Source organism: Manacus vitellinus, unplaced genomic scaffold (genome assembly GCF_001715985.3).
Source record: "Manacus vitellinus isolate BGI_N305 unplaced genomic scaffold, ASM171598v3 scaffold_32_pilon, whole genome shotgun sequence".
Lineage (NCBI taxonomy): Eukaryota > Metazoa > Chordata > Aves > Passeriformes > Pipridae > Manacus > Manacus vitellinus.
The window spans coordinates 4172943-4195654 of record NW_021940460.1 but is presented as its reverse complement, the minus strand read 5'-3'; the positions used below and the strand labels follow the sequence as shown (position 1 = coordinate 4195654).

At 48.4% G+C, this 22712-nt stretch overlaps 4 protein-coding genes across 4 annotated transcripts; 1 reads left to right on the top strand and 3 right to left on the bottom strand.

Moving 5' to 3' along the window:
* Positions 1–322: 322 nt before the first annotated feature.
* On the top strand, positions 323–2556 carry RPAIN (RPA interacting protein). Its single transcript, XM_029961359.1, has 5 exons — positions 323–584; positions 1023–1137; positions 1279–1342; positions 1448–1582; positions 2343–2556. The coding sequence occupies exons 1-5, from the start codon at positions 521–523 to the stop codon at positions 2370–2372; spliced, it is 408 nt and encodes a 135-aa protein (XP_029817219.1). The 5' UTR covers positions 323–520; the 3' UTR covers positions 2373–2556.
* A 177-nt stretch (positions 2557–2733) lies between these two features.
* On the bottom strand, positions 2734–7383 carry C1QBP (complement C1q binding protein). Its single transcript, XM_029961255.1, has 6 exons — positions 7138–7383; positions 6364–6515; positions 5846–5933; positions 5164–5259; positions 4211–4333; positions 2734–3162 (listed from the first exon to the last, which is right to left on the bottom strand). The coding sequence occupies exons 1-6, from the start codon at positions 7381–7383 to the stop codon at positions 3013–3015; spliced, it is 855 nt and encodes a 284-aa protein (XP_029817115.1). The 3' UTR covers positions 2734–3012.
* A 602-nt stretch (positions 7384–7985) lies between these two features.
* DHX33 (DEAH-box helicase 33) lies at positions 7986–16249 on the bottom strand. The gene is made up of 11 exons (XM_018076588.2): positions 16094–16249; positions 14655–14882; positions 13569–13739; positions 12741–12926; positions 11943–12054; positions 11350–11509; positions 10856–10944; positions 10439–10566; positions 9682–9885; positions 8978–9064; positions 7986–8487 (listed from the first exon to the last, which is right to left on the bottom strand). The coding sequence occupies exons 2-11, from the start codon at positions 14811–14813 to the stop codon at positions 8179–8181; spliced, it is 1605 nt and encodes a 534-aa protein (XP_017932077.2). The 5' UTR covers positions 14814–14882; positions 16094–16249; the 3' UTR covers positions 7986–8178.
* Positions 16250–18793: 2544 nt separating this feature from the next.
* DERL2 (derlin 2) lies at positions 18794–22567 on the bottom strand (the record flags this gene model as incomplete). Its single annotated transcript, XM_025895556.2, is given in 7 exon segments — positions 18794–19655; positions 20348–20438; positions 20973–21168; positions 21589–21682; positions 22117–22190; positions 22459–22531; positions 22533–22567. Coding segments are annotated over 7 exon segments (669 nt in total), but the record flags the coding sequence as incomplete, so codon positions are not given.
* Between the last annotated feature and the right edge of the window lie 145 nt (positions 22568–22712).

The following is a 22712-nucleotide window of genomic DNA, read 5'->3' as shown; positions in this document are numbered from 1 at the left end:
TGGAGCAGGTCAGTGAGGGCTCCCGCTGGGTCTGCAGCACCAACACACGGCCTGTGTGAGACAGGAGTACCAAATACTCTGCGGTTCTGCATTCAGTCTCTCGCTGGAGTTGACAAACTCAGAGCTTCAGGGTTTCCTGGTTCCATAACTAGTGCAGAGTGTCGAGTTGTGAAAGTGCCTCTGGGCCCATGAGTGGGGAATTCCTTATTTCCTTCACAAACAGCCTGAGAATCACAGCAAAAGGATGGGTTCCTCATCTGTGCCGTGTCACTTCCCTCTCCTGAGAATGGGAACGAAACTTAAGCGACATAAAAAGCAGGTTCCTGGACAGGCTGTGCTCGGATCTGTTCTAGCTGGGTTTGCACAGGTGATTACAGTATGGATTGCTTTCCACAGCACATGGGTTTGCCAAGACAGGGATACAAACAGACTGAATTTATGCTGCAGTGACAGCTCAGGCAGGTGCTGGAAGTTGTGAGAGTGATTGGAATGGGAGAATCACTGACTGATTCACTTTCAGATGCCCGAGGACCCCGATGAGCTGGCAGTGCTGGAGGAGATCCAGCAAGAATTGATCTTGCAAGGTAAGGGCTCTACAAGTTTTCTGGTTCCTGTTTGATGTGTAATATTTGGGAGACTTCCTAGTAATGGAGAATAGCTGAGGCTGCACTCCTTGGTTCTTGCAGACCTCGTGACACAGGGGAAGAGCCTCCTTGGAAATTCTTGGTAACCTCTCTGTTGAGGCTTTGAGGTACTGAGACCCTTTTAAGGGTTTAAATGACATTTTAGGGTCTGTGAGAGAGGCCAGAGAAGCAGGACTGAGGTGTCTGGGAGCTGTATAAATCAATTCAGGGGGAGACCCACGTGAGACCAGCCAAGCCATAGAAAAACTGGACTAGCAGGAATTATTTCAGCAAGTGTAGAAATCTGATCCAAAGGGATAAAAGTTCCTAGAAAGTCTTATCTCCCCCAGGTTCTGTGTGCCCAGCAGTCCCTGAGGGTGTTTTGCTGTGCTGTTGCAGAGCAGTTGGTGATCGAGGAGTACGAGCGGAGCCTGAGGTTTGATGAGGAGTGTCTCAATGCCATGCTGGAGGGCCTGGATGCCACTGACAGGATCATCTGCCCCGTGTGCAGGAAGTAAGAAAGCCCTTGGCATTGGAAGGAGATCCTCCACTCCCCTAAGAGAGTGGAGAGAAGAGAGGCTGCTGTTCATTTTAACAAGATAAAAACACGAGAGCAATGATCTCCTAAATCTAACAGGGTTTTTGCTCTTTCCAGGAATAACCTGACTGTGAAGACTCACATGGTTTGTTGCCAGTGTGGATTGTACATCAGCACACAGGTAGGCTGAGCTGTGACATGTTACATGTGGCACCTCTGCTGCTGCTTTAAGAGGCAGTTTATGTGACAGAGCAACTTCAGATGACTTTTAACCCATTATTCTCAGGACATGACAGAAGGGAAGCTTCGGTCACTCCTGGAAAGCACTGTGACAGAGCACAGTCAGAGGTGCTTCCACAGCCCAGAGTTCACAGTGACCAGTGGCATGGAGGAGGAAACCACTCTTCTCATGAGCTGTCCGGTGAGTCCCAGTGTCAGGTTCCTGGAGAGGATCTCTGCTTGGATCCACTTCTCAATTACAGGGGCAGAAACCACAAGTCCATTGATCCCAGGGGTTTATGGGGTTGTTTTTTCACAAAATTCCTTGGAAATGGCTTTACCTTTGACCACCAGTAATGGTAAAAAAGCAGAGAAAGAAGAGCCAAAGTACACACCTTAACTGCTGGATTAGGGAGACTTTCAAGGTCCTGTCAAACTTAGTGCCTTACCTTTGTCACACCTTAGCCAACAACCTGCAAGTCTTGTGTGGAGCATCTGTTCAGATAAGTGGTTCATGAAGAAACAAATTTTAAGAATTACTGCAGTTTAAGCCTCCTCAAAAAGTTCATCCAGAGCCTTTAGAGAACACACACCAGCCCTTTTGGCTCAAGCCAGAGCTGGCACGTGCTTTGCTGTGTATGGAAAACCAGTGTGAGGACAGTGAAAGGAACAGAGCATTTAAATAGAATCATGGGATTGTTTAAGTTGGAAAAAGACCCCTTAGCTCAAGTCCAGCCATTCCCCCAGCACTGCCAAGGCCACCACTAACCCGTGTCCCAAGTGCCACATCCATGTCTGTTAACTCCCTCCAGGGGTCAGCCCTGGGCAGCCTCTGCCACTGCTTGACAGCCCCGTTGTGAATTTTTTTCCTTATCAATAGTTTTGAATAGTTTTTCCTGCTCAGATACTTTTGAAGTTTACACATTAACATAACTTCTCTGTTCAACTTACCTTTTGTAAAGGTCTGTGACTCCTGGACAATTCTCCTCTGAGTTGATTCAGCTGCTGCTTTACTTCTGGAGGGACTTCAATACTAAAATCCACACAGAGCTGCTAAGGATTGTTGTGTATATACTCGTACCTGCTGTGTCAGAGAGACACTTTTAAAGGCAGTAGTATTGCCTTGACCTGCACTTTTAATGGCACATTTATTTTGAAATAAATATATTTAGTTTATTTTGGCCTTTGTGTTGTCTTTAACTCTGCACCAGTGATCTCACAGCTCATCTTGGACTTCAGCTGTTTAAACTTAAATAAACTTGAGGCAACAACTGAAAGCACCAGTTCAGAGTGGAAGTCTGCAGCTGACAAACACTGGCATCACTTTCATGGCAGGAAGAAGAGAAACCACCCTTTTCAGTGATATGTTGAACAGTTTTTATTCTTCACATTCATTCTTAATTGTACAAAACCCACCACGCAGGGCAAGGCAATTCCAGACTGTGACGTCAGTGAACTTGATCTGGGCTGCAACATAAATACAAATCCCCAAATACAAGTGAGAATCCTCATTCTCCCCTTCTCCAAATTCCAACTTACTCTCTGTATCCACTGTGAAGATACATTTGGGCATTGCTGGATGAAGCAGCACTGTGGAATACCCACACTTGAAGATAAGTTTCCTAGCCTACCCTACTGGCATTTGACAAAGCTTTTGAGGTCTTCAAGGAATTTAATGTACTCCTGGTGCTCCAGTGCAGTGCTGAGCTCTATTAACTCGTCAGCAAATGTGTTGTCCACTCCTCTGTCAGCCAGGAAATCCATCAAGTGATCATAGAGAGCCTGGAAGCAAGGAACAGGAAACTTCCTTAACAGAGTGGACCTGGCTAGGGGTTGCTTTTAAAATGTCCCCTGGCAGCTGGAACTTCTTCCTCCCAGGAAGATCAGGGGCAGCTCCCACAGGAGAGTATTCCCTTCTTGCCGGGGCTGGCCTTGAGTGGAACATTTGGAGGGAAGGTGCCATGGAACAGGTCATATAAACCCAAACACAACATTACAAACAAGCTGATCCACAGACTTTGGGAGCCATCAGGTGAGTCTGTCAAGGATTACAGAGGCCAAGCTCTGCCTGTCCCTCCACACACAGCCACGGCCTTGGGGGTGAACTGCTTTACACTGTGGAAAGGTGGTATCTCATGTAAATGTTTGTTTGAAACGCCTAAGCCCTTTACAGTCATGAACTTTTGTTTCTTTCTGTTCCATACACGCTTTTGATTCATTTTCTGCCAGAGAGGGGAAAAGAAAAAGCAGTGTGGGATGTTCCAGAGCACACTAACCAGTTTTAACACGAGTGCTTCCTGGAGGGATACACTCCAGGAATAAAGTTTAAACTGTATGACAGACAGCCACAAACTAACAATTTAAGCTTCTGAAAGCCTGGCATCCAGAACATAAGCAGATGCCAGATTCTTGGGGATATTAAATTTTTAGTGTTACAACTGTAACAACACACCTGGAAAACCAGGGCACAATGTAGCTTATCAGATCCCCCCCACAGATGCCTTTATCTACAGATGGTATCTGATAAGCTACATTGTTAAACAAATATAAGTTAAACACAAGGATCAGAAGATGCTGAGCCAGTGTGAAAGCATCTCCAGTGTGAAATCAGCCTAGAAAGCCTGGAGCAGAAGGAAATCCAGTGTCTGTGTCTGGAATGTCACCAGCACTGCACGGCCGTGGGACCAGGTAACAAGCCCCAGCCTGCAGCAGCACCACCCCACGGGAAGCTGGGCAGAACAAGGAAATCCTTCTCTCAGACATCCCCTTTCATTCCCAGCTCGGGAGCCAAGGGACAGAGTTCCCTCTGGAGCCTGCCAGCAGCACCTACCCAGTCCAGGGAATCCGTGTTGAGGGTGTAGTTGGTGTCCTTCCAGTCGGACTCTCCAGTGGGCTGAAAACTGACCTCCCGAATGGTGAAAATATCGCTTTCCTCCTCTCCTTCATGGCCAATCTGGAACAGGAGGAGAGATGTGAGACACACAACTAGCTCCAGTGACTGGGCATGCTCAGCCAACCGCATCCCGAGGCTGGGAATACCGCAGGAAAACCCCCAGGGCCAGACAAGCTGGGCCCCTCCCCTCTCCACACGTGCCTGTGAGGACAAGCACAGACATGCAGGAGAACACAGGGAATCCCTTGAGCTCCTGCTGCCAGAAGCAACCTGGTATAAATCAACAGCCTGAATTTTACAAACAAATAAAAACCTCTGTGGTTCTAAATCTGTCTTCCCACATCTGTCTCACCTTTGTCAGCCAGGACTGGCTGCAGAAATACCCATTAACATTTACAAAGCAAACCACAAAGTTCAGTGTGAACAAAAGCTCTCTGTTCTATTTTCTTCCCACCTTTCTTTTTAATCCCTTCTTCTCCTTGTGACATCTTACAACACTGATTGGCAAGTTACTGGCACAGTGTATTAAATCTCTTGGCTTGGCCATTCCTGCTCACCCCTCCCAAGCTGCCATGATTTCAGCCCTGCCTCCCTGCCCTAATGTAGTTCAATAAACAGCCCAACAAGCAGCTGATCAGAAACACCAGGGCAGGATGTGAGGAATGCCATGGAACATCTCCTCTCCAAACAGTGGTCTTGCAAACATAAAGCCTTTTTTTTTTGTGATTAAAAAACCCACAGAGATAAGAGGAGAGTGCATTATTGTGCAGATTCAGAAAAGCAAGAGACTACAAAGACCAGTTAGACCCCAACAGGGGCACAGCTACACCACAGTCAGGCAGGAAATGTGAGCAAATCCCAGCCCAGAGGTGACACACAGTGATACCAACCTCATCCTCAGGGTAATGGCAGTCCAGAACAAGGGTCTGCTTTGTGTCATCCTTTATTACTTCCACAACAAAGTTTGGAGTTGATGTAAGTTCAGGCTAAAAAAAGAGAACAGTTGCATCAGCACTGGAATCTGAAGAGGAGCTGATGCAATCACAGCACAACCACACAGCCCATCCAGCAGAGATTATTCCCTGACACCTTCCACTAGCCCAGGTTGCTCCAAGCCCCATCCATCTGGCCTGGAACACTTCCAGGGATGGGGCAGCCACAGCTTCTCTGGGCAACCTGTGCCAGGGCCTCACCACCCTCACAGGGAAGAATTTCTTCCCAATATCCCACCTAACCCTGCCCTTTGTTAGTGAAAAGCCTTTATCCTGTCGCTCCATGCCCATGTCCAAAGTCCTCCTCCAGCTCCTCTGCAGCCCCTTTAGGCACTGGAAGGTGCTAGAAGGTCTCAGAGCATCTTAAATCTCTCCCTGTAGAGCCTTCTCACCCTGCTCTGACTTTCTGCAGCAGAGAGGAAGGTCACAGCCAAGTGACAGGCGGGCCTGAAAAACCTGCATTTTGTGGCTTAATGCTCCCAAACATCAAGTGAGGGGGGCAAAAAGCCTCAACACTTGAGGGAAAGGTTCCAACTCTCCTCTGTCCCCTTCACTGAAGTGCACATCAAGGTTAAGTTACCTCCTGCTCATCAGGTTTCTGCCCTTCTTGTGTGTCGTCTTCAGCCGAGGGTGGAATGCTGTTATTGATGTTGAATGTAACCGTTATCCTTCAGAAAGAAACAGAAACACCTCGTTTGAACAAAAAACCCCACCCATCAGAGTGGGCACTTTGAAGCTTTTGCTCAGAATTCACACAGCGTGAACAAACGCAGGTAAGGACACACCTGGGAGAGAAGCTGCCCCCACCAAGTGCTCTCAAAAACCTTTTCCAAGTTTCACTGAACTGTTATTTTTCTGTTATTTCTGTTATTTCACAGGGAATATTTCTGTTATTTCACAGGGAAGACCCTGTTGAAACGTTGTAACACAAAATACAGTAACAAACTGGTGGGGAAAAGAAGTGCCTTTGGCCCAAAGCTGTAAAACGAAGGGCCTCTGCACCATCCACTGCGGGGCAGGAGCCCATGGAGAACCCTGGTCACTGTGATCCACCTGCCCCCAGGCACAGGGAATGGGCCATTCCCAAATCCCACTCACTTTTCCCCGGCGATCTTCCGCACCAGCCTGGCCTCCGTGCCATGGACCTCCAGCTCCCAGCCCCCAGAGACCTTGGGCAGGGACTTGTGCTTCTGGATCTTCTTCTCCTCCTTGATCTCATCCGTCAGGAACTGGGCGAAGGCTTTGTCTCCTGGCGGGGAAAGAAAAGGGCGTTAGGGAAAGGGGGGGATTTGGGAAAGGAGGAGTTGGGAAAGGAGGGTTAGGGAAAGGGAGGGTAAGAGGGGTTAGGGCAAGGGGGGTTAAAAAGGGGAGGGGGGGTTAAGGGAAAAAGGGGAGCTAGGGAAAGGGGAGATTAATAAAAGGCTGGGGTTAAGGAAAGGGGGTTGAGGAAAAGGTGTGGGTTAAGGAAAGAGGGGAGTTAGGGAAAGGGGGAGGTTAGGGAAAAGAGGGGCTTAGCGAAAGGGGGGGTTGGGAAAAAGAAACTTAGGGAAAAGGGGTGTGGTTAGAGAAAGGGGAGGCTAGGGAAGGAGAGGGTAGAGAATGGGGGGAAGGCAAAGGTGGGAGTAAGGAAAGAAGGGGTCAGGGTAAAGAGGGGTCAGGGGAAAGGGGGGGGGTTAGGGAAAACGAGAGTTAGGGAAAGAGGGAATGGGGTTAGGGGAAGGGGCGGCAGGGAAGAGAGGAAGGGGTGGGCGAAAGCCGCCCCCTGACCCCCCACCGTGCTGCCGGGATGTTGCGGGGGGGGGGGAGGGGCGCGCACGTGGTCCGCCCGCGCCCTCCCAAGGGCAGCACGCTCGTCCTCCCTCCCGCTCACGCCTCGGTGTGCAGCCCCCGCAGTCCGCAGGACACGCGGCCGGCCGGAGCCCGCCGCGGGCGCAGCAGGCGCCGTGCGCCCGCGCCGCGCCCAGCTGCCAACAGCGAGCGCGCCGGGCCGGGCGCGCCCGAGGGCGCGGGCCGGGAGGGCGCGGGGAGGAGCGGCCCAGAGCTCGGCCGGAGGGGCGCGGGCAGCGGCGGGCGCAGCACGCGGGACGACGGCGCGCAAGGGAGCGGGCGAAGGAGCATCGTGCGGGACTCGGCACCTGAGAGGACGCCCCGCCCGGAACCGCCCCGGCCTTACCGGCCCCGGCGGGCCCGCGCCGGCCCCGCGCGCGGGTTCGAGTCCCGGCCCCGGCAGGAAGGAGAGCGTCACCAGGGCAGGGCGTTCCCGGGATAGCTTTCCAATGGAAGGGGCTGGGACAGCACGGAGAGAACGCAGAGGGAGCTTCAGGGATGTAGGAAACATGCATAGGCTTCATCCTAGACACGATCCTACTCTCTGTTTTTTATATTTATGTACATATATGTGTGTATGTATATTTATATATATGTATATGTGTGACACCACCACACCCCATCAGGATTGTCCCACCACAGCAAAGGACTGGAATGTTAAACTTCCAGCTGCACCCAGGTGTTTGAACACTGCACATGTAATGGTAGAGTCCATCCTGCACTCAGAGCACAGATTCTCACTGACCCACGTCCACACCTCTTTAACCCCACACTGCTGATGATGAACACGCTCCCTCAGAACTGAAACCACCAGGGCTGGTCTCTCTGACTGCCCCACCATCGTTTGTTCATGCACACACCCTTTTGCATCTCACAAAAAACAACACGCAGGATTCGGATCCTTGCAGCAACTTCTTTACCCTGCAGGAAAAAAATATAGAAATCCGTCCGAAATAAATACACTTAAATTACCCTGCCTAAATAAAACGCGCGCGTTCGTTAAAAAGTAAAAAAAAATAAATAAAAAAAATCAGTCTTTTAAGGCAAAACTAGAAGCCCTGGGCCTGCTGGTTGCAGAGCCAGGGGTCAGTCCTTGGCTGCCCGGAGTTTCCTGCGGAAGTAGTCGGGAGCAGCCTCGTAGAGCCAGTCGGCATCCACCAGGCACAGGTCCCGCATGTAGCAGCGGTTGGTGCGGAGCAGCCCGTTGAACACCACGCAGGAGGGCCGGCTCTGGAACAGCACCGAGGAGGGGTGGATGGCCACGGCCTGGTGCGAGTCCACCGTGCGGTAGGTGCCGTCCGGCTGCAGCTCCGCCGCGTTCATGAACAGGCTGTGGGCCAGGCAGCGCCGGATGCTCCCCGTGTCCGAGCGGGACGACTCCAGAGGAACCGACAGCTGCTCGGAGAGACAGCGCCACCAAAAACATGAGTTCTTATTTATTCGTTTGCGTTAAGAGTAGGGGTCTCTTGAGGGTCTCTGGGGCACATTCCTTCCTCAAATTATCCTTTTCTGGTCACAGGCCTCAAAAAAAATCCAGTTTCTTCCCCTTGAATGCATCCCAGCTCTGTGGTCTGGCCAAGATATACAGAACTACAGAATATGCCAAGCTGGAAGGGACCCACAAGGATCAACCCTGCATTTTCCCTAAGAAGCCTTCCCAGAGCTCCCCCTCTTTCTTCACCTCTCCTTGACCCGTTAAGCCCTGCAGCTTTCAGATTTTGGGATGCAACTCCGCAGTCAGAAGTTTTACCTGACTCTTCCTGGAAGACTGAAAACAAACCCATATTTTCTTACTCCCAGGACTTGGTGCACAGGGACATCAGTTTGGGGACAAACAGGAAAATACAAACAGGTGAAACAGAAACACAGCATGGCAGCAAGTTACCTTTACACAAATGTCCCTGAGCTGAGCTCTGACTTCTGCCATCAGCCTCATGTTCCTGCCGTTGATGAAGTTCTCTTTGCACCATCCCTGCAGTGGAGACACCAGGAGTTAGAAGGGGACATTTCTTCACCCCAGCAGCATGACAGCCTTTGGATACCAGCAAAAGCAGGATTCCCCATACAATTTGTCATATTTCTACCCCTGATTACTCCCCTCTGTTTAGATTCCCTCCCACAGTGCTAGTCAGGTCACAGTGCTGCAAGGAATGGGGTACATGAGTCCACAGATCCACAAATCAAACTGAGGAGTTGATAGGGCAGGATAAATCCCAATTTGCTGGTAGATATGCTCAGTATTTTGCAGTTAATTCTGTCACAGAGCATGTCTAGGTATTTATCAAGTCTCAACACTCTTCCTCCTGTTTCCAGCTGGAACCAGGGAAGGAAGAGGGAAGGAACCTGTCTCTGATTACAGAATGGGCCTCAAAAAGCTCTGATAACCAACTACAGCTTTCTGTAGGAACCTCTGGCACTTGAACAGCTTCCTCCAATTCCCCACTTGTAAAGGATGAGTCCTCTTTTCTCACAGCTTTGGGGGATGCCTGTTGCACCAGCCAGGGAGGATGCAGGTGTCCCTCTGTTCTGTGCCCAAAGCTCCTCACCCCCACGAGCCCAGACAGCACCAGCACCCTCAGAACATCCCACCTTGTGTCCATTGACATTCTTGAAGGCCCTGTACATGTTGAGCAGGGTGAGATGATCCCCCTCACTGGAGATGAATTTCTTCCTGACAGCTTGCACCTCATCCCTCTGGGCAGGGGGGTTGTGGAGGACACTGTCCACCGAGAGCAGCGACACGATGGTCAGGATCTCCTCGGCACAGTGGAACTTGGGGGACAGGAGGATGGCCTGCAAATCACACCACAAAACTCACTTTGAGTCAACCAAATTCACTTCAGATGGGCAGACTTTTCTACTCCCTGGCAAGCCAGGAACTTTACCAAACATTGCTCAGGACAATTCCATAAACATCTGGGCCCAGGGACAACTGTAAATCCTTCTATAGGCCCACCAAGAATCTTTAATAGCAACTGCCATGCTCCTTCCTGAGACTGGCCAGTGCATATTCAGTGCAAATGTGGTGACTGAAATCAGCTACAGCAGCAGACACTGCATGGACCTGCTAAACAATCCTGGAAATTGCAAGGAAATTTGTCTCAGCTTCAGAGGTGCCAGAGAAAAACAATTCTCTTTCAAGAAACCTCCCTGAATTAAACAACAAATGACAAGCAAACCAACACGAGGGCTGTAAATAACGTGCACTAATGTACAGCAAATACACCATGACAGCTCCAGACACCCCAAATTCCACACCCTGTTTAAGGAGTTTGAAAGAGAAATGCCAACAGTACTGAGATGAGTACGTGAGACAAACATCAGTTAATCTGTCTGCAGTTTTTACCTTAGAGAACTTTGGATCCAGAGGAAAGGCTGCCATTTTCTTTCCCAGGGGGGTCAGGACAAGCTGCCCTTCCTTTTGTGTCACAGCTCCCAGCAGGTCCAGCTGATCAATCGCTGCTTGAATGGCATCTGCCAAAACAAGGACACTGGGGCTGTGTCTCCTGCCTCTCACTGGTGGATGGGAGGGATCACCTGGTGCCACCACTACCTCTTCCCCTGGCCAGAGGGATAAGCACTTTCCATTTAGAAAAATTAAGAGTCAAAAAAATGTGGTTTATCCTCCTCTATCAGGAGAACAATCACTGTTTCCAATATACCCTGGTTTCCCTTGGCAGTGAAGACACATCTTCTTGTTCTTTATGACTCAAGACTGCTCCCTGCTCTTTTTACCCCCAAGGCTGCCTTTGTAACCACTTACCAGGGGATGGTTTGGACATGAAATCAAAGGTGAGAACGTTGGGAATTTTCAGGGCCAGGAGATGAAGCACCACACTGGCCAAGTTACACCTGCAGAGGCAGAAAAAACAACTGGGATGGTTCTCTTCTTCTCAGTTTTTTTTTATTTTTAAATTTTATCTGCCTATTAGCTGAGGAAGAGTCCTCAGGTGCATGCTGCAACTTGACAAAGAGACTAGTCTTATGCTGCTGGTGAAGCCTTACTTCCTAAACCAGGAAGAGGTGAGTCCAAGATTTGGAGGACAGTCAAGAGAACTATTGCCCTGTGTGTTTGGAGACTCAGTGCCCATCTGTCCACCCTGAGCAAACAATTCCTAGATTTTCTGTTGAGTCTCCACACTTCATTTTTCTTAAAAGTCACCCAGACAGCCCCTAGATCCAGTTTTGCTGCTCAGTTCTGCACACAGCTCCAGCTGTGAAAGTACAGCAAAGAGATGTGGCGAGTTCTGTCCTCACCTCTGTATCTCAGGTGTTGTCATTTCATCAAACTTCTCAAAGTCCTCCTCTGTGTAGAGCCTGTAGCAGATCCCGCTTTGCTGCCGCCCTGCTCTGCCCGTGCGCTGCCAGGCCTGGGCCTTGGACACCTGCTGCACTGCCAGCACCTCCAGACCAGTGTCTGTGCATGGAAAAGCATCACTTCAGTCAATGCACAGCTTGGAAAAACATGGAGGATTAACAATAAAACTTTTGCCATCCAAATACTGCTCAGAGTTCACTGGGTTGAGCTCCTGAAGCAGAGCAGATTATCCCGCGCTGCGTCCGCAAAGAGAAGATTCATATTTGACAGATTTTTACCCCCACATGGCTGATAGTAATAAAAAACCCCAACCACCAAACAAACAACCCCAAAAAAACAAACCAAAAAACCCAAAACAAAACAAAACAAAAAAAACACAAACCCACCATCAAACCACACACCTAAAGCTGGCTGAATATTAATTCAGACAGCGCAGAGAGCGTTTGAAATCAACTCTGAGGAGAGCTCATGGCCTCCAGGAACTTGTCCAAACCCAAACCCAATCTCTGTGCTGTTCCTCAGAATTCCTCACCAGGGCTGTACTTCTTGGCTTTGACCATTCCTGTGTCCACCACGTATTTTATCCCCGGAATGGTGATGGAGGTTTCTGCAATGTTGGTGGAGAGGATCACTTTGCGACAGCCCTGCAAGGAAGGACAAGTTAAACCCACCTCAGAGTAGCTGCAACAAAGAAATGCTGCTGCTTTTGGCCAGCGTAGGCCAAGCCTACCTATCCCTGCAGCACACTGTGACCACACACTGTTCTTGCTCTGCCAGCTCTCATAAATTAAAATAATCTCAATTTTCAAATAGGTTTCTAAAACATGTGTTTACACTTGCAACAAAACCCACCACCAGAACAGCTGTTATCAATATATCTTTCAACGATTTTGGTTTCATTTCTGGCACAACATCTGTATTCTTATTTATCTGCTGAAGAGGCACAAGAGCTTGAGGCAGCCCAATTTCCTTTTCTTACAGCCCTGACAAACATGTCCAGGTTTTCAGCTGTCTTAGTATTTCCCCCATTAACTGCTGTAGCTTTTTGTGATATGGACATAAAATTCCTATGAAATGGGGCAAATTTCGATTCCTCTGCCCTTTTGACTGCCTCTAATCTTTCCTTCTTTTCATGATCAGATGCATCTGTTAATACCATCACAGTTGTGTTGTCTTACATCACACTGGACCCATTCAGCCTAAAGTCAGTGGACAGCTAGGACTATTACTGTCAGTACAGATTGCTCTAACCCCTTAAATTCCACATGTTTCTTCCAGTCAGGCAAGCAAACAAACAAACTTCTCCTGTTCACCCAGCACATTCCCTCACCTCAGGGGTGGGTTTAAAGGCACGGAGTTGTTGAGGGTGGGGCAGAGAAGCATAAAGAGGCAACACTGTCATCCGTGGGCAGCCCTCGGGGAGATGCTTGGAGATGTCTCGGCAGGTTTTGGTCATTGCTTCGATTTCTTCCTGACCAGTCAGGAAAACCAGGATGTCCTGACATGCAGGTGCTTCCTGGAGCCAGAGGAAAAAGCAAGTTAGGAGGGTTTGGGTAGGGAAGGAGAACTGAAATGATAATGAGATGTGGTCCTGGCAGCAAGGCAGTAAAGCAGGTGAGGAAGAAAGGAAAGACACATGTGGGGCCAGGTATGCAACACAGAGTCATGAGCTGGAAGGGACACATCAGGATCATCCAATCCAGCTCCTGGCTCTGTGCAGGACACCCCAAGAATCCTACCATGTGCCTGACAGCTTTGTCTAAACAGCCTGAATTCCCAGTGGATTCACCAGAGGTGAAGAGTAAATCACATTTTGTGGGAGTGAAGTCTTAAAAGTATGGAGGAACTGCTGTGTCATTAAATAACTGTCCAGGACAGGCAGGGAAAGCCAGCAAGCACCTAGGTACAGAGCACTCAGGTGAGAACAATGTTCAGGTATTAGGTATGAAACAACATCAGAGAGCTTTGCTTAGCAGTCTCCTTTCAGCTCCAGCTTTGATGTACAGGTCTCAAAATCCCAACAGTAGGAGCATCTTCAAAGCCTTAAATGCAATTTAATTAAATGACAAACCATCTGGCAGTTTGGCAGTCAAACATCCTGGCACAAAATGCCAATCCCTGGTCCCAGAGAAGCACAAACCTGGTGAGATCACCATACCTGGTGGATCTGGAAGATGGACACCAGTGCTGCCTGGATGTAGTCACTCTGACGCTCCTTGGTGTAAAAGATCTCAATGGGATGCTGTCTGCCTTCCAAATAAATGACAGGAGCTCCATTGAAGTACTGGGAGAACAGGTCAACGTCCATCGTAGCTGACATGATGATCACCTGCAGTGTGAGCACAGGGTGGGTTAGCACTGCAGTCTCCATCCAGCAGGACACTGCTAAGTTGGGACTAGTCAAAAGTCACCTTCTGGATCCTGAGAGCCACGCTCAGAACAGCTAAAAGCTCACAGAGTTTGGGACAGAAGAGTGATCTCCCCTTGCTAAAGCCATCAGCTCTTTAACACAAGTGTAACATGTTGGTGTGATATGAGTGAAGATGTGTGAAAATTATTTTCTGACATTTAAAAGAGAGCTGAGCACCCAAAACACAACACATCTTCCATCCTGTGCATGGGGGAGGGAAGCAGGAATGTTTTCCAAGGTTGTAAGAGCCCAGCAGACAAATCCACTCAAATCCCACACTCCAGCATTACCCAAGGGCCCCAGTCTGCATCTGTGCTCATCAATGAAGAGGATCGGGAGAGGGGCCCATACAGGTCTGCCACGAGCCACAGAGCTGGGCTGTACAATGGTGTGTGGAATGAGACTGTGTGAGAGCCCTGCCAGGCCCTACAGCAAACCCAACACACTCTCACACAAATCCATGGCATGCCCAAACAAACGTGCAATGTCCTTCCCAGGAGTGACCAGATCCCACAGCTGCCCCATCAACCAAAGCTCCTGGAGTGCTCTCAGCAGCAGCACCAAAACCTCTCCAACACCACATCTAGTCTAGAGCTCACACCCAAGGGGCTTTGACCAAAAAAAGGCGACATGGAGGTGACCAGGGACCTTGTTCAGGTGCCCTATCAGGCCCACACATCATAAGTCGGACATCCTTAACTATTCAGGTTTAAAAGGACTTTTTAGGAACAGAGAAATGGTCAAGGCTGAAGTTTCAAACACTCTGGAAGATGCTCATGGCACTCAGAGCCCAAGCCCCACCCTGCCCCTCGCTGCCACCCCTGCTGTACACACTTTGAGCGGCTTCAGGCCCCGTTCCTTCCGTTTCCTTTGGGCAGCTTTCACCACTCCAAAGAGCACATCCGTGTGGATTGTCCTTTCATGGGCCTCATCCAGGATGACCACGCTGTACTTCTGCAGCAGAGGGTCCCCGATGGCCTCCCGGAGCAGCATCCCATCCGTCAGGAACCGGATCCTGGTCTCGGCAGAAGTGCAGTCGTCGAAGCGCACGGTGTAGCCAACCTGTGGGAGAGATCACACAGGGGCTACAAGGAAGCACCAGCACAAAGATTTGCCCTTCTCACTGCCACTGTGCCACCAGGAAGGACTGCAAAGCCCCCTGGTCACTTCCTGGGAGCTCTGGGAAGCAGAGCAATGTATTTGCTGTCTGTGAGCACTTAATCTTGCCAATACAATAACCTGCCCAAAGGATGCTCCCAACTGGCTTCTTCCCAACTAGAAGTTCATCACAAATGCTCCAAGTTTCAGCAAATCATAGAATATGCTAAAATAACCTACTGAATGGTCACTTTATTAATTTATTCATCTCTAGATAAAGTAACTGTTTGCTTTCCTTCCTCCCTTGCTAGAAGAGACTCTGTGTTCTCTGAAGGTTTTATGAAGGGGAAGTCTTTCCACTCCACTTTTCTCTCAGATTCTCAGACCTGTACAGATTCATCAATCTGCTCTCCTTGACAGTGACTTTTGATACAGGGAGCAATGGAAGAGAGCACAATGGGTTTTGTTTTATTCATTAAGCAGTATTTTTTCAACTGGAAGAACACAGATAATAACCAAGAATAAAATATCACAGAGACAGACCATGCCTCCCTTCAAGCAGGTAGAGCCACTTTTCTCCATTAATTTACTTACAGAATCACAGAATGTCCTGAGTTGGAAAGGACCCACAAGGATCATCCAGTCCAACTCCTGGCCCTGCACAGACACCCCAACAATCCCACCCTGTCCCTGAGAGCGTTGTCCAAACCCTCCTGGAGCTCTGGCAGCCTTGGGGCCGTGACCACTACCCTGGGGAGCCTGGTCAGTGCCAACCACCCTCTGGGGGAAGAACCTTTTCCTGAGATCCAACCTGAACCTCCCCTGACACAGCTCCAGCCGTTCCCTGGGTCCTGTCACTGGTCACAGAGAGCAGAGATCGGAGCTGCAGACCCTGATGAGTCTCCACTCAGCCTCCTCTTCTTCAGCTGGACAAACCAAGTGCCCTCAGCTGCTCCTTGTACAGCCCCTCCTGATCCTTCACCATCTTCATACCCTCCTTTAGACTCCAACAGCTTTACATCTTTCTTATATTGTGGCACCCAAAACCAATCGTGACATTAAAACTCTATTACCCCTGTGGCTGTTCTGTATCTTGCCCATTAAGCCCTGATTTGTCCCCATCCACGCTGCAGCACTAAACCAACTCTCTGAAGCTAATCTGGAAACCAACTTACCAGCTTCCCCAGCTCTGTCCTCTTCTCCTCTGCCACTCTGGCAGCCAGGGTGACAGCTGCCACTCTGCGGGGCTGGGTCACAGCAATGAGCCCAGGATGGCCAATCCCCACTTCGTACAGGTACTGAGGGAGCTGAGTGGTCTTCCCTGAGCCCGTTTCTCCTAAGGAACAACAAGGGAATATGTTGGGGGGTTTTTTTTCCCCTTTTACCTTTTACAGCATCATCAAATGGAAGGTCCTGACTCATGTTTTCATGTTTACTTTTAACTCTATTTCAGGATGAGGAGGCTGAAGGCAGGAAGAGAAAGTCACACCACAGAGCAGTGGCAGGTCAGAGACAGAACCCAGTGCCCTCCTCTTGCTGCTCCTGCAAAGCTCCTTCCACCCCAGTGCTCTCCAGCCACATTCTGGTTTAGAAACATATTCCAGCCTGTCTGGAGATGAAGTGTCTGTGACACAGCCAACACAAGTGAAAAACATGCAGAGCAAGGACAGACACTGATTTGGGTTATACACAAATCTACACACACTGTGAAGTTCCTCAGTAAAGCTGACAGCAAATTAAACCCAAGCTTTGGTCACAACAGCAAGAAGTGAGTGCAGGTTTGAGGCTCTTAAAGGGGCTCTCAGAGCATCAACAGCCACCAAGTGTTTCCCTGCACCTCCCTGAAATCAGAGATGGTCCCTCAAGCCCAGGGGAATGTCTTCTCCACCCACACAGCACCAGTAAACAACACAAACACCACCCCATTCCCCACAGGGGTACTTCCAACACCAGCATGAGAAGTTCAGAAGAGTGGCACCAGCAGAGGAGAATCCACAGCCAAACTGTGGGCACTGCAGCTGCAGGTTGGGAAAAGCACAAGTGGGCTTTTATCTCACTCTACAGCTGCAAAACATTAAGTGGCATATTACAGTGTGTATTTAGCCAGCAAGAATGGCAATATCAGGATTGGAGGGAGGAAAGGAAATAAACACAGTCACATCTATCAGTTACCATGGCTGATGGGTTATTTTTTTAAGGGTTCACTAACTGAACTGAAGTACAAAATATTTTTCATTTAATTCCAATAAATGCTGGGTCTTTAGACTTCCAGATGGGAAGCTGTATGTCGTCAGCTCCTGAAAGTCTGACGAGAGGCTTACTAGTTCTGGGCACAGAGAAAGCATAATAAAATCAGTGAAAAACCCTGAAAACGCAGTTGAGGAGACACTTCTGAAGAGGAGAGTATTGCCATCAGGTTTTGACCAAACTCCGTAAAACTGAAGTCCCCGGCTACCTCAACCAGCCAAGGCTCAAGAATAACAATATTACTCGTTCACCACACCCCGGAATTACCCCCGGCACTCACCGATGAGGACGGCGCTGTCGAGGCGGCGGAGCCGGGCCAGCAGCGGGCCCCGGGCGGCGGCGATGGGCAGCGAGCGGCGCTGCACGTGGGCGGGCGGTGTGTGGCCTGGAGCTGCGCCGCCTTGAAGCGCTTGGCCGGCGGCCCCTCACGGTCCCTGAGCCATCGCCCCGCTCTGTCCGCGGCTCTCCCGGGGTTCCCTGCCGGGCCCGTCCCTCGGGGCCACCTCCACGGCGCCTCCTGACGTCACCGGGCCGGCCGCGGGGCATCACGGGAGTTGTAGTCCCGGTAGCCACGGTGCCGCCGCCATTTGCAGCGCTCAGGGGTCCCGGCGCCCCTCGGGACCCACGGAAAAAAACCCTCGGGACCCTCGGAAAAACATCTTGGGAACAAAACCTCGGCAAAGCCTCCGACCCCAAACGGCTGCCAAATCCAGCCAAAACAGGCAAAGAGCCGCCTGCAGGCAGTGCCTTGCAGAGGCAAGGTCGAGACAATCCACCAATTCCTGACTTGTCCCAGCAATAAGCTACCTGTCCCAGTAATACCCCTGCGAAGGGCTTCCTAAGCACTGAGTTAAAAGAAAAAATAGAAATAATAAGGTTTTCATCTAATCCCTATCTCATAAGCTATGCCAAAGCAACACTGGCCAAAACGCTTTAACTCTTGCTGTCTACAAGTACTAAAAGTTCTGTAAACAATCAAATCCCCTCCTCAAAAAAAACAGACCAAAAAACCCCATCCATAAGAAAACCCCCCCTTAGGTTCTTATAAACTTTAACAGATAAAAATGCAAATGGTCTCACCCATTTTGTTTATCAGACTCTAACATGCTGCTTGTGGACAAAGCATTTCCCCTGCGGTTCCCACACGTTCATGCCCTGGGCTGTGAACAAGTTAAAACCTGTAGCCAGTTTTTAAAAACTACAAAATCTAAGAATAAATGAGATAATCACACGTGTCAGGGGCGAGCCCATTCTCCAAAGTTTAGGAGGAAGATGCAGCTTCAATCTCTTTTTTATCTATTATGCTATCATCAATAAAAGCCCACCCAGTACAGTGCACACAATTTAGGAACAGTTGGACTCCAAATTCCTTATGTGGCTCCTCAGAGATATTTATAATCAAGATAACTTTAAGCTAAATCCCACTCAGTGTCACTGGCCTGCACTGGACAAGTGTCCCACACCAAACTTTGTATACAGACCATGGATTTCACATCCTGAGCAGACAATCCTGTTTCCTGGAAAAGCCTTCCACTAACCCTGCCCCTTCAAAGACTTGCTTTTCCCAGCCTCTGTTTTTTCACCTGCTGCCTCAAGGCCACGGGATCATACAAAGGATTAACCAAAAATTATCCACAAGACATTTTATTCAACTCATCATCTGAGATATTCGAGCAGTTCTGGCTCCAGACAAGTTGTGCTTCCCCAGTGCTGCAGGTCATTTAATACCTGTGAGCAGTGGGCACCAGTGGGGGTGGATTTTGGAGACCCACCAGTCAGACTCAAACCTGGGCACCTGAAAAGCCACCAAAATGCCATCTTGGCCTGCAGAACATCCCAGAAACCCAAGTGGCAGAGGGGAAAACCTGCATGTTGTATTCCTTATGATTCAAAGACGACTGGAGACAACAGCACCTCAGATTAAAAAAACCTTTTGCCATTGAAATAGTGACTTAGGCTTTCAACCATCTTGTAGTTGTTTTATCCAAGAATAAAAAAGCGAGTTAAAACCCAAAAAGTTGGGTTTGTCCCCTGTAAAGTTTCCCAGAGAGTTTCACGTATCAAATAACTTGAAAAAAAATGCTTTAGAAATCACTTGGAACAAGTACTCGTGGTCTTATTAACTGAAGCTGACAGGAAACGGTTTCCAGTTTTAAATTTTTGGCTCCACTGGATTAGATTATGTCCAGCACAGTAAATTCTCCGATTGGGAAGGACGCCGGAATTGTCTTGGATTAGACAGCCATTTCATAAAGTGCTTGTCTTCAAAACCATAAAGCTGTCAGAAAGTGTCCTTTCTGTGGTGGGGAAGGGGAGTCCCCCCGTGGGCCCTGCTCCAGGCCAGTCTGTCCCAGGGGTGGCGGGGTTTTGGCACAGGCACCGATTTACCCTCCGAGCCGTTGACCTTCTCCCCACGCAAATCCTCCCGGCCGCTCCTCCGGCAAGGGGTTGTAATTGGGATCCTCTTCTGGTGTGTCAAATATTGCTTTCCTGGAAAACAGAAAGATTTTTTTGTCTTCCCCCTTAAAATAAGTGTTTCACAATGAGGCCAAAACTGCTCGAATTCTGCACGTGGAAGTGTGTCCTCCCTCGGGAACAGCACTGGGATTTACACCCAAGTCACACTTGCTCTGCAGTTCATTGGGGAGAAGGTTTAGGATTGTGTGTCCAAAGCTGAGGAGGTTCAGCTTCTGACCCAGGATATTCTAGGATTCTATAAAATGATCATCAGAGCTGTTCTGGGAGAGCCTCTGCACAAGAGGGAACTGAGCAGGAGCAGCACCACTCAGTACAATAAACCCCGAAGAGCTGTTTTCCATAATTCTGAAGTGAGGATGACTTACAGAAAAAACCCAAACTATTAGGTTAATACCTCAGTCTGTTCATACCCACCAGCTTTGGTGCCACCACAGGCAAAGCTCAGCCAGCAAAGCCTAACAAGTGTTACTAAAGAAACCAGAGGGAAAACCCTTTAGCCCTTCTCCCAAATTAGTTCCGACTTCCACAAACGCCAGATCCTCCTCCCTTGTTTAGTAACACAAGTTCAACAAAAAAATCAGCTACAGACAAGCCCCAATTCTGTCTCTGCCCAACTGACCAGAAGTTGATGTGGCTGGATAACACACAGTTTTCTAGACAAGCACTTTTTCCATGTCTGTTCCAAAGCAGACACCAATACTCACAGGACAGACGGTGTTCTCAGGAGCCTCCCTCCACCAGGCTGATTGGGAAAGACATCCTCTAAGAAAAAATAAATGTGCCCAACAGCAATGCCTGGTGTTAAAACAAAAGTCAAATGGTGATTTTTCAGTATTTCTCCTTTACAACTTTCAACTGCTTCACTGGAGTTTTCAGGAAATTAAAACACACGTTGGTTCTTTCCCAGAAAATATTATGGTGTGGAAATACAAAACCCAAGGAAGCAACCTAACATCAGCTGAAAAGCTTAACTTACACTATAAAGTGTTAATACAAGGAAAACTGCTTGTCATTACTAAACATACTGTCGTTTTGGCTTTATTAGAGTTGATAAAATAGTAGTATAAACTATTTTGCTTCAGTAGACTGATGTTTCAATCACATGATGCATCAGGGCTGATTCCAAGCATTAAAAAGCCAAAGCATCAGAAGCTCTTTCCATCCTTGTGACAGCACAGAATAGGCTACAATGTTTAGAAACCAGAAAAGCCTGGTATAGATGAACTAACACCAAGTATTAGGGCATTTAGCCCTTGGATTTTTTCACATTTGGTGTTTCATCTAAAACACCAGGAGGAGCAGATCCTTTTGTTTCTTGCCATTGCTTACCCAGGAGATCCACAATGATGGAGTTCCCCAAAAGCAGTGAAAAGCCCATCAATACCCAGGGTAGAAAAGGGGCTTGAAAGATGAGGAGACCAAAGAAGTTCATGCGGACGTAGGGATTCCGGCGGCTCCAGACGTACACCAGCATGATGGTGAAAGCCTGGCCCAGGAAAACCAGGTTCACAAACAGCCCAAAAAGCTGTGATGGATCATTAAGGAAACAGTTATCAGGTCAAGCACGAGAGGAACTTCACATCTTAGTCTGTAATCCCATGTTTTCCACACAACTGGTAACTTCATCTTCGCAGGTTCATGTAAATCAAATGCTAGGTGGAGTACCTGCAGCATGAATAATCTCATTAAAGTATAATTTAATTTTTCATAGACAACCTGAGCATGATTCCACACCTGAGCAGTCCCCTGACAACCTCACTTCCATGATCAAGCAGTAAAAAGGCTGAAAACCAGCAACAACCACAAAGCATTAAAACCACCTTAACAAACGTACGCCAAACAAAATATATTCATCTAAGAATTAAGATAAAAATCACGGTTTCAGTTCTCATTCACATATCTTTTGCTTTACCAGAGGAGTCTGGAAATGAAACAGAAAGGATACAGTCATTAAAAGTCCTCCAAAAAGGAACATAAATACAAAATCTGCCGTCCGACCCCGGAAAGAGCCTTCCTCGAGCATGCGGCAGTACCGGTATCTGAGGCCACAGGTCAGGAAAATCTCATGGCAAATCAGTTTAAAGACAGACCCAAGAGGAAAAGGAATCAATTATGCATCACCTTAAAACTTTTTTATTCGCTTACTGCATCAATCAGCTCTTTCTGGACACTTCAGCAGAGAGGGGGACCCACGAGACAAAGAAATTACCTGCAATTTTCGCCTGTACGTCAGCACCAACCTGAAGGTTCAGGTTTGTGCAAGTCTTAACGCCACAAAAGCAACTGGAAAAATTCTTAGGAAGGAGATCCCGTGGATTCCCAATCACGGCACCAGTGACCTGACATTGCTGCACTCCCAGGAATTTTATGGTGAGGCAGAACTGAACCTCTGCCTGTGTGCATGTCCAGCAACATTCCCGCACTCTGGAGCTCTGCTCGCCCAAGGGAACCCAACCAACTCGATGAAGGATACAAAAAGATCATGTTAAATAAAAAATTAAAGCCAACTGGTCCAAAGAATAAGTAGTTTGTGATTAACCTCCATATCTGGAAATAAGACAAATACAAGGACTTTAAACATGACAGCTTATGTTTATTGTCTAAATAGATAAGCGAGTAACAATGAAACTGAACTCTCCTTTACAGACAACAAATTTAAGACCTGAGTCAAGCTACAGTGATTTGCGGCTTTTCAGTAGCTTTTTTAAAAGTCTATCTCTGATATGAAAAGCCATAACACCCAATTCTGAGAAGATCAGCACTTCCAAACTCTACAGTGTACTTTAAAACCTCCCACGTTTCAGAAAACACTTACTTGAAAGTGCTTAAATATTAACTCGGGGTTGAAATACAGCTGGAAGGGCGTGATAAGTTCTAATTGCTGAAAAAGAAGAGAACATTTTGATGGGATCAATACAAGAAAAATAAAATTAAAAAGATCAAACACATCCGAACCCCAGTAACCCCTTCCTCTGTGCCAGGAAGAGCCCAACAAGTCTTTAATCAGCACAGGGAGCTGTGGCGAGAGCTCCTTCACCCCCTCGCGTTGTTGTTGTTTATTTGCGCTCT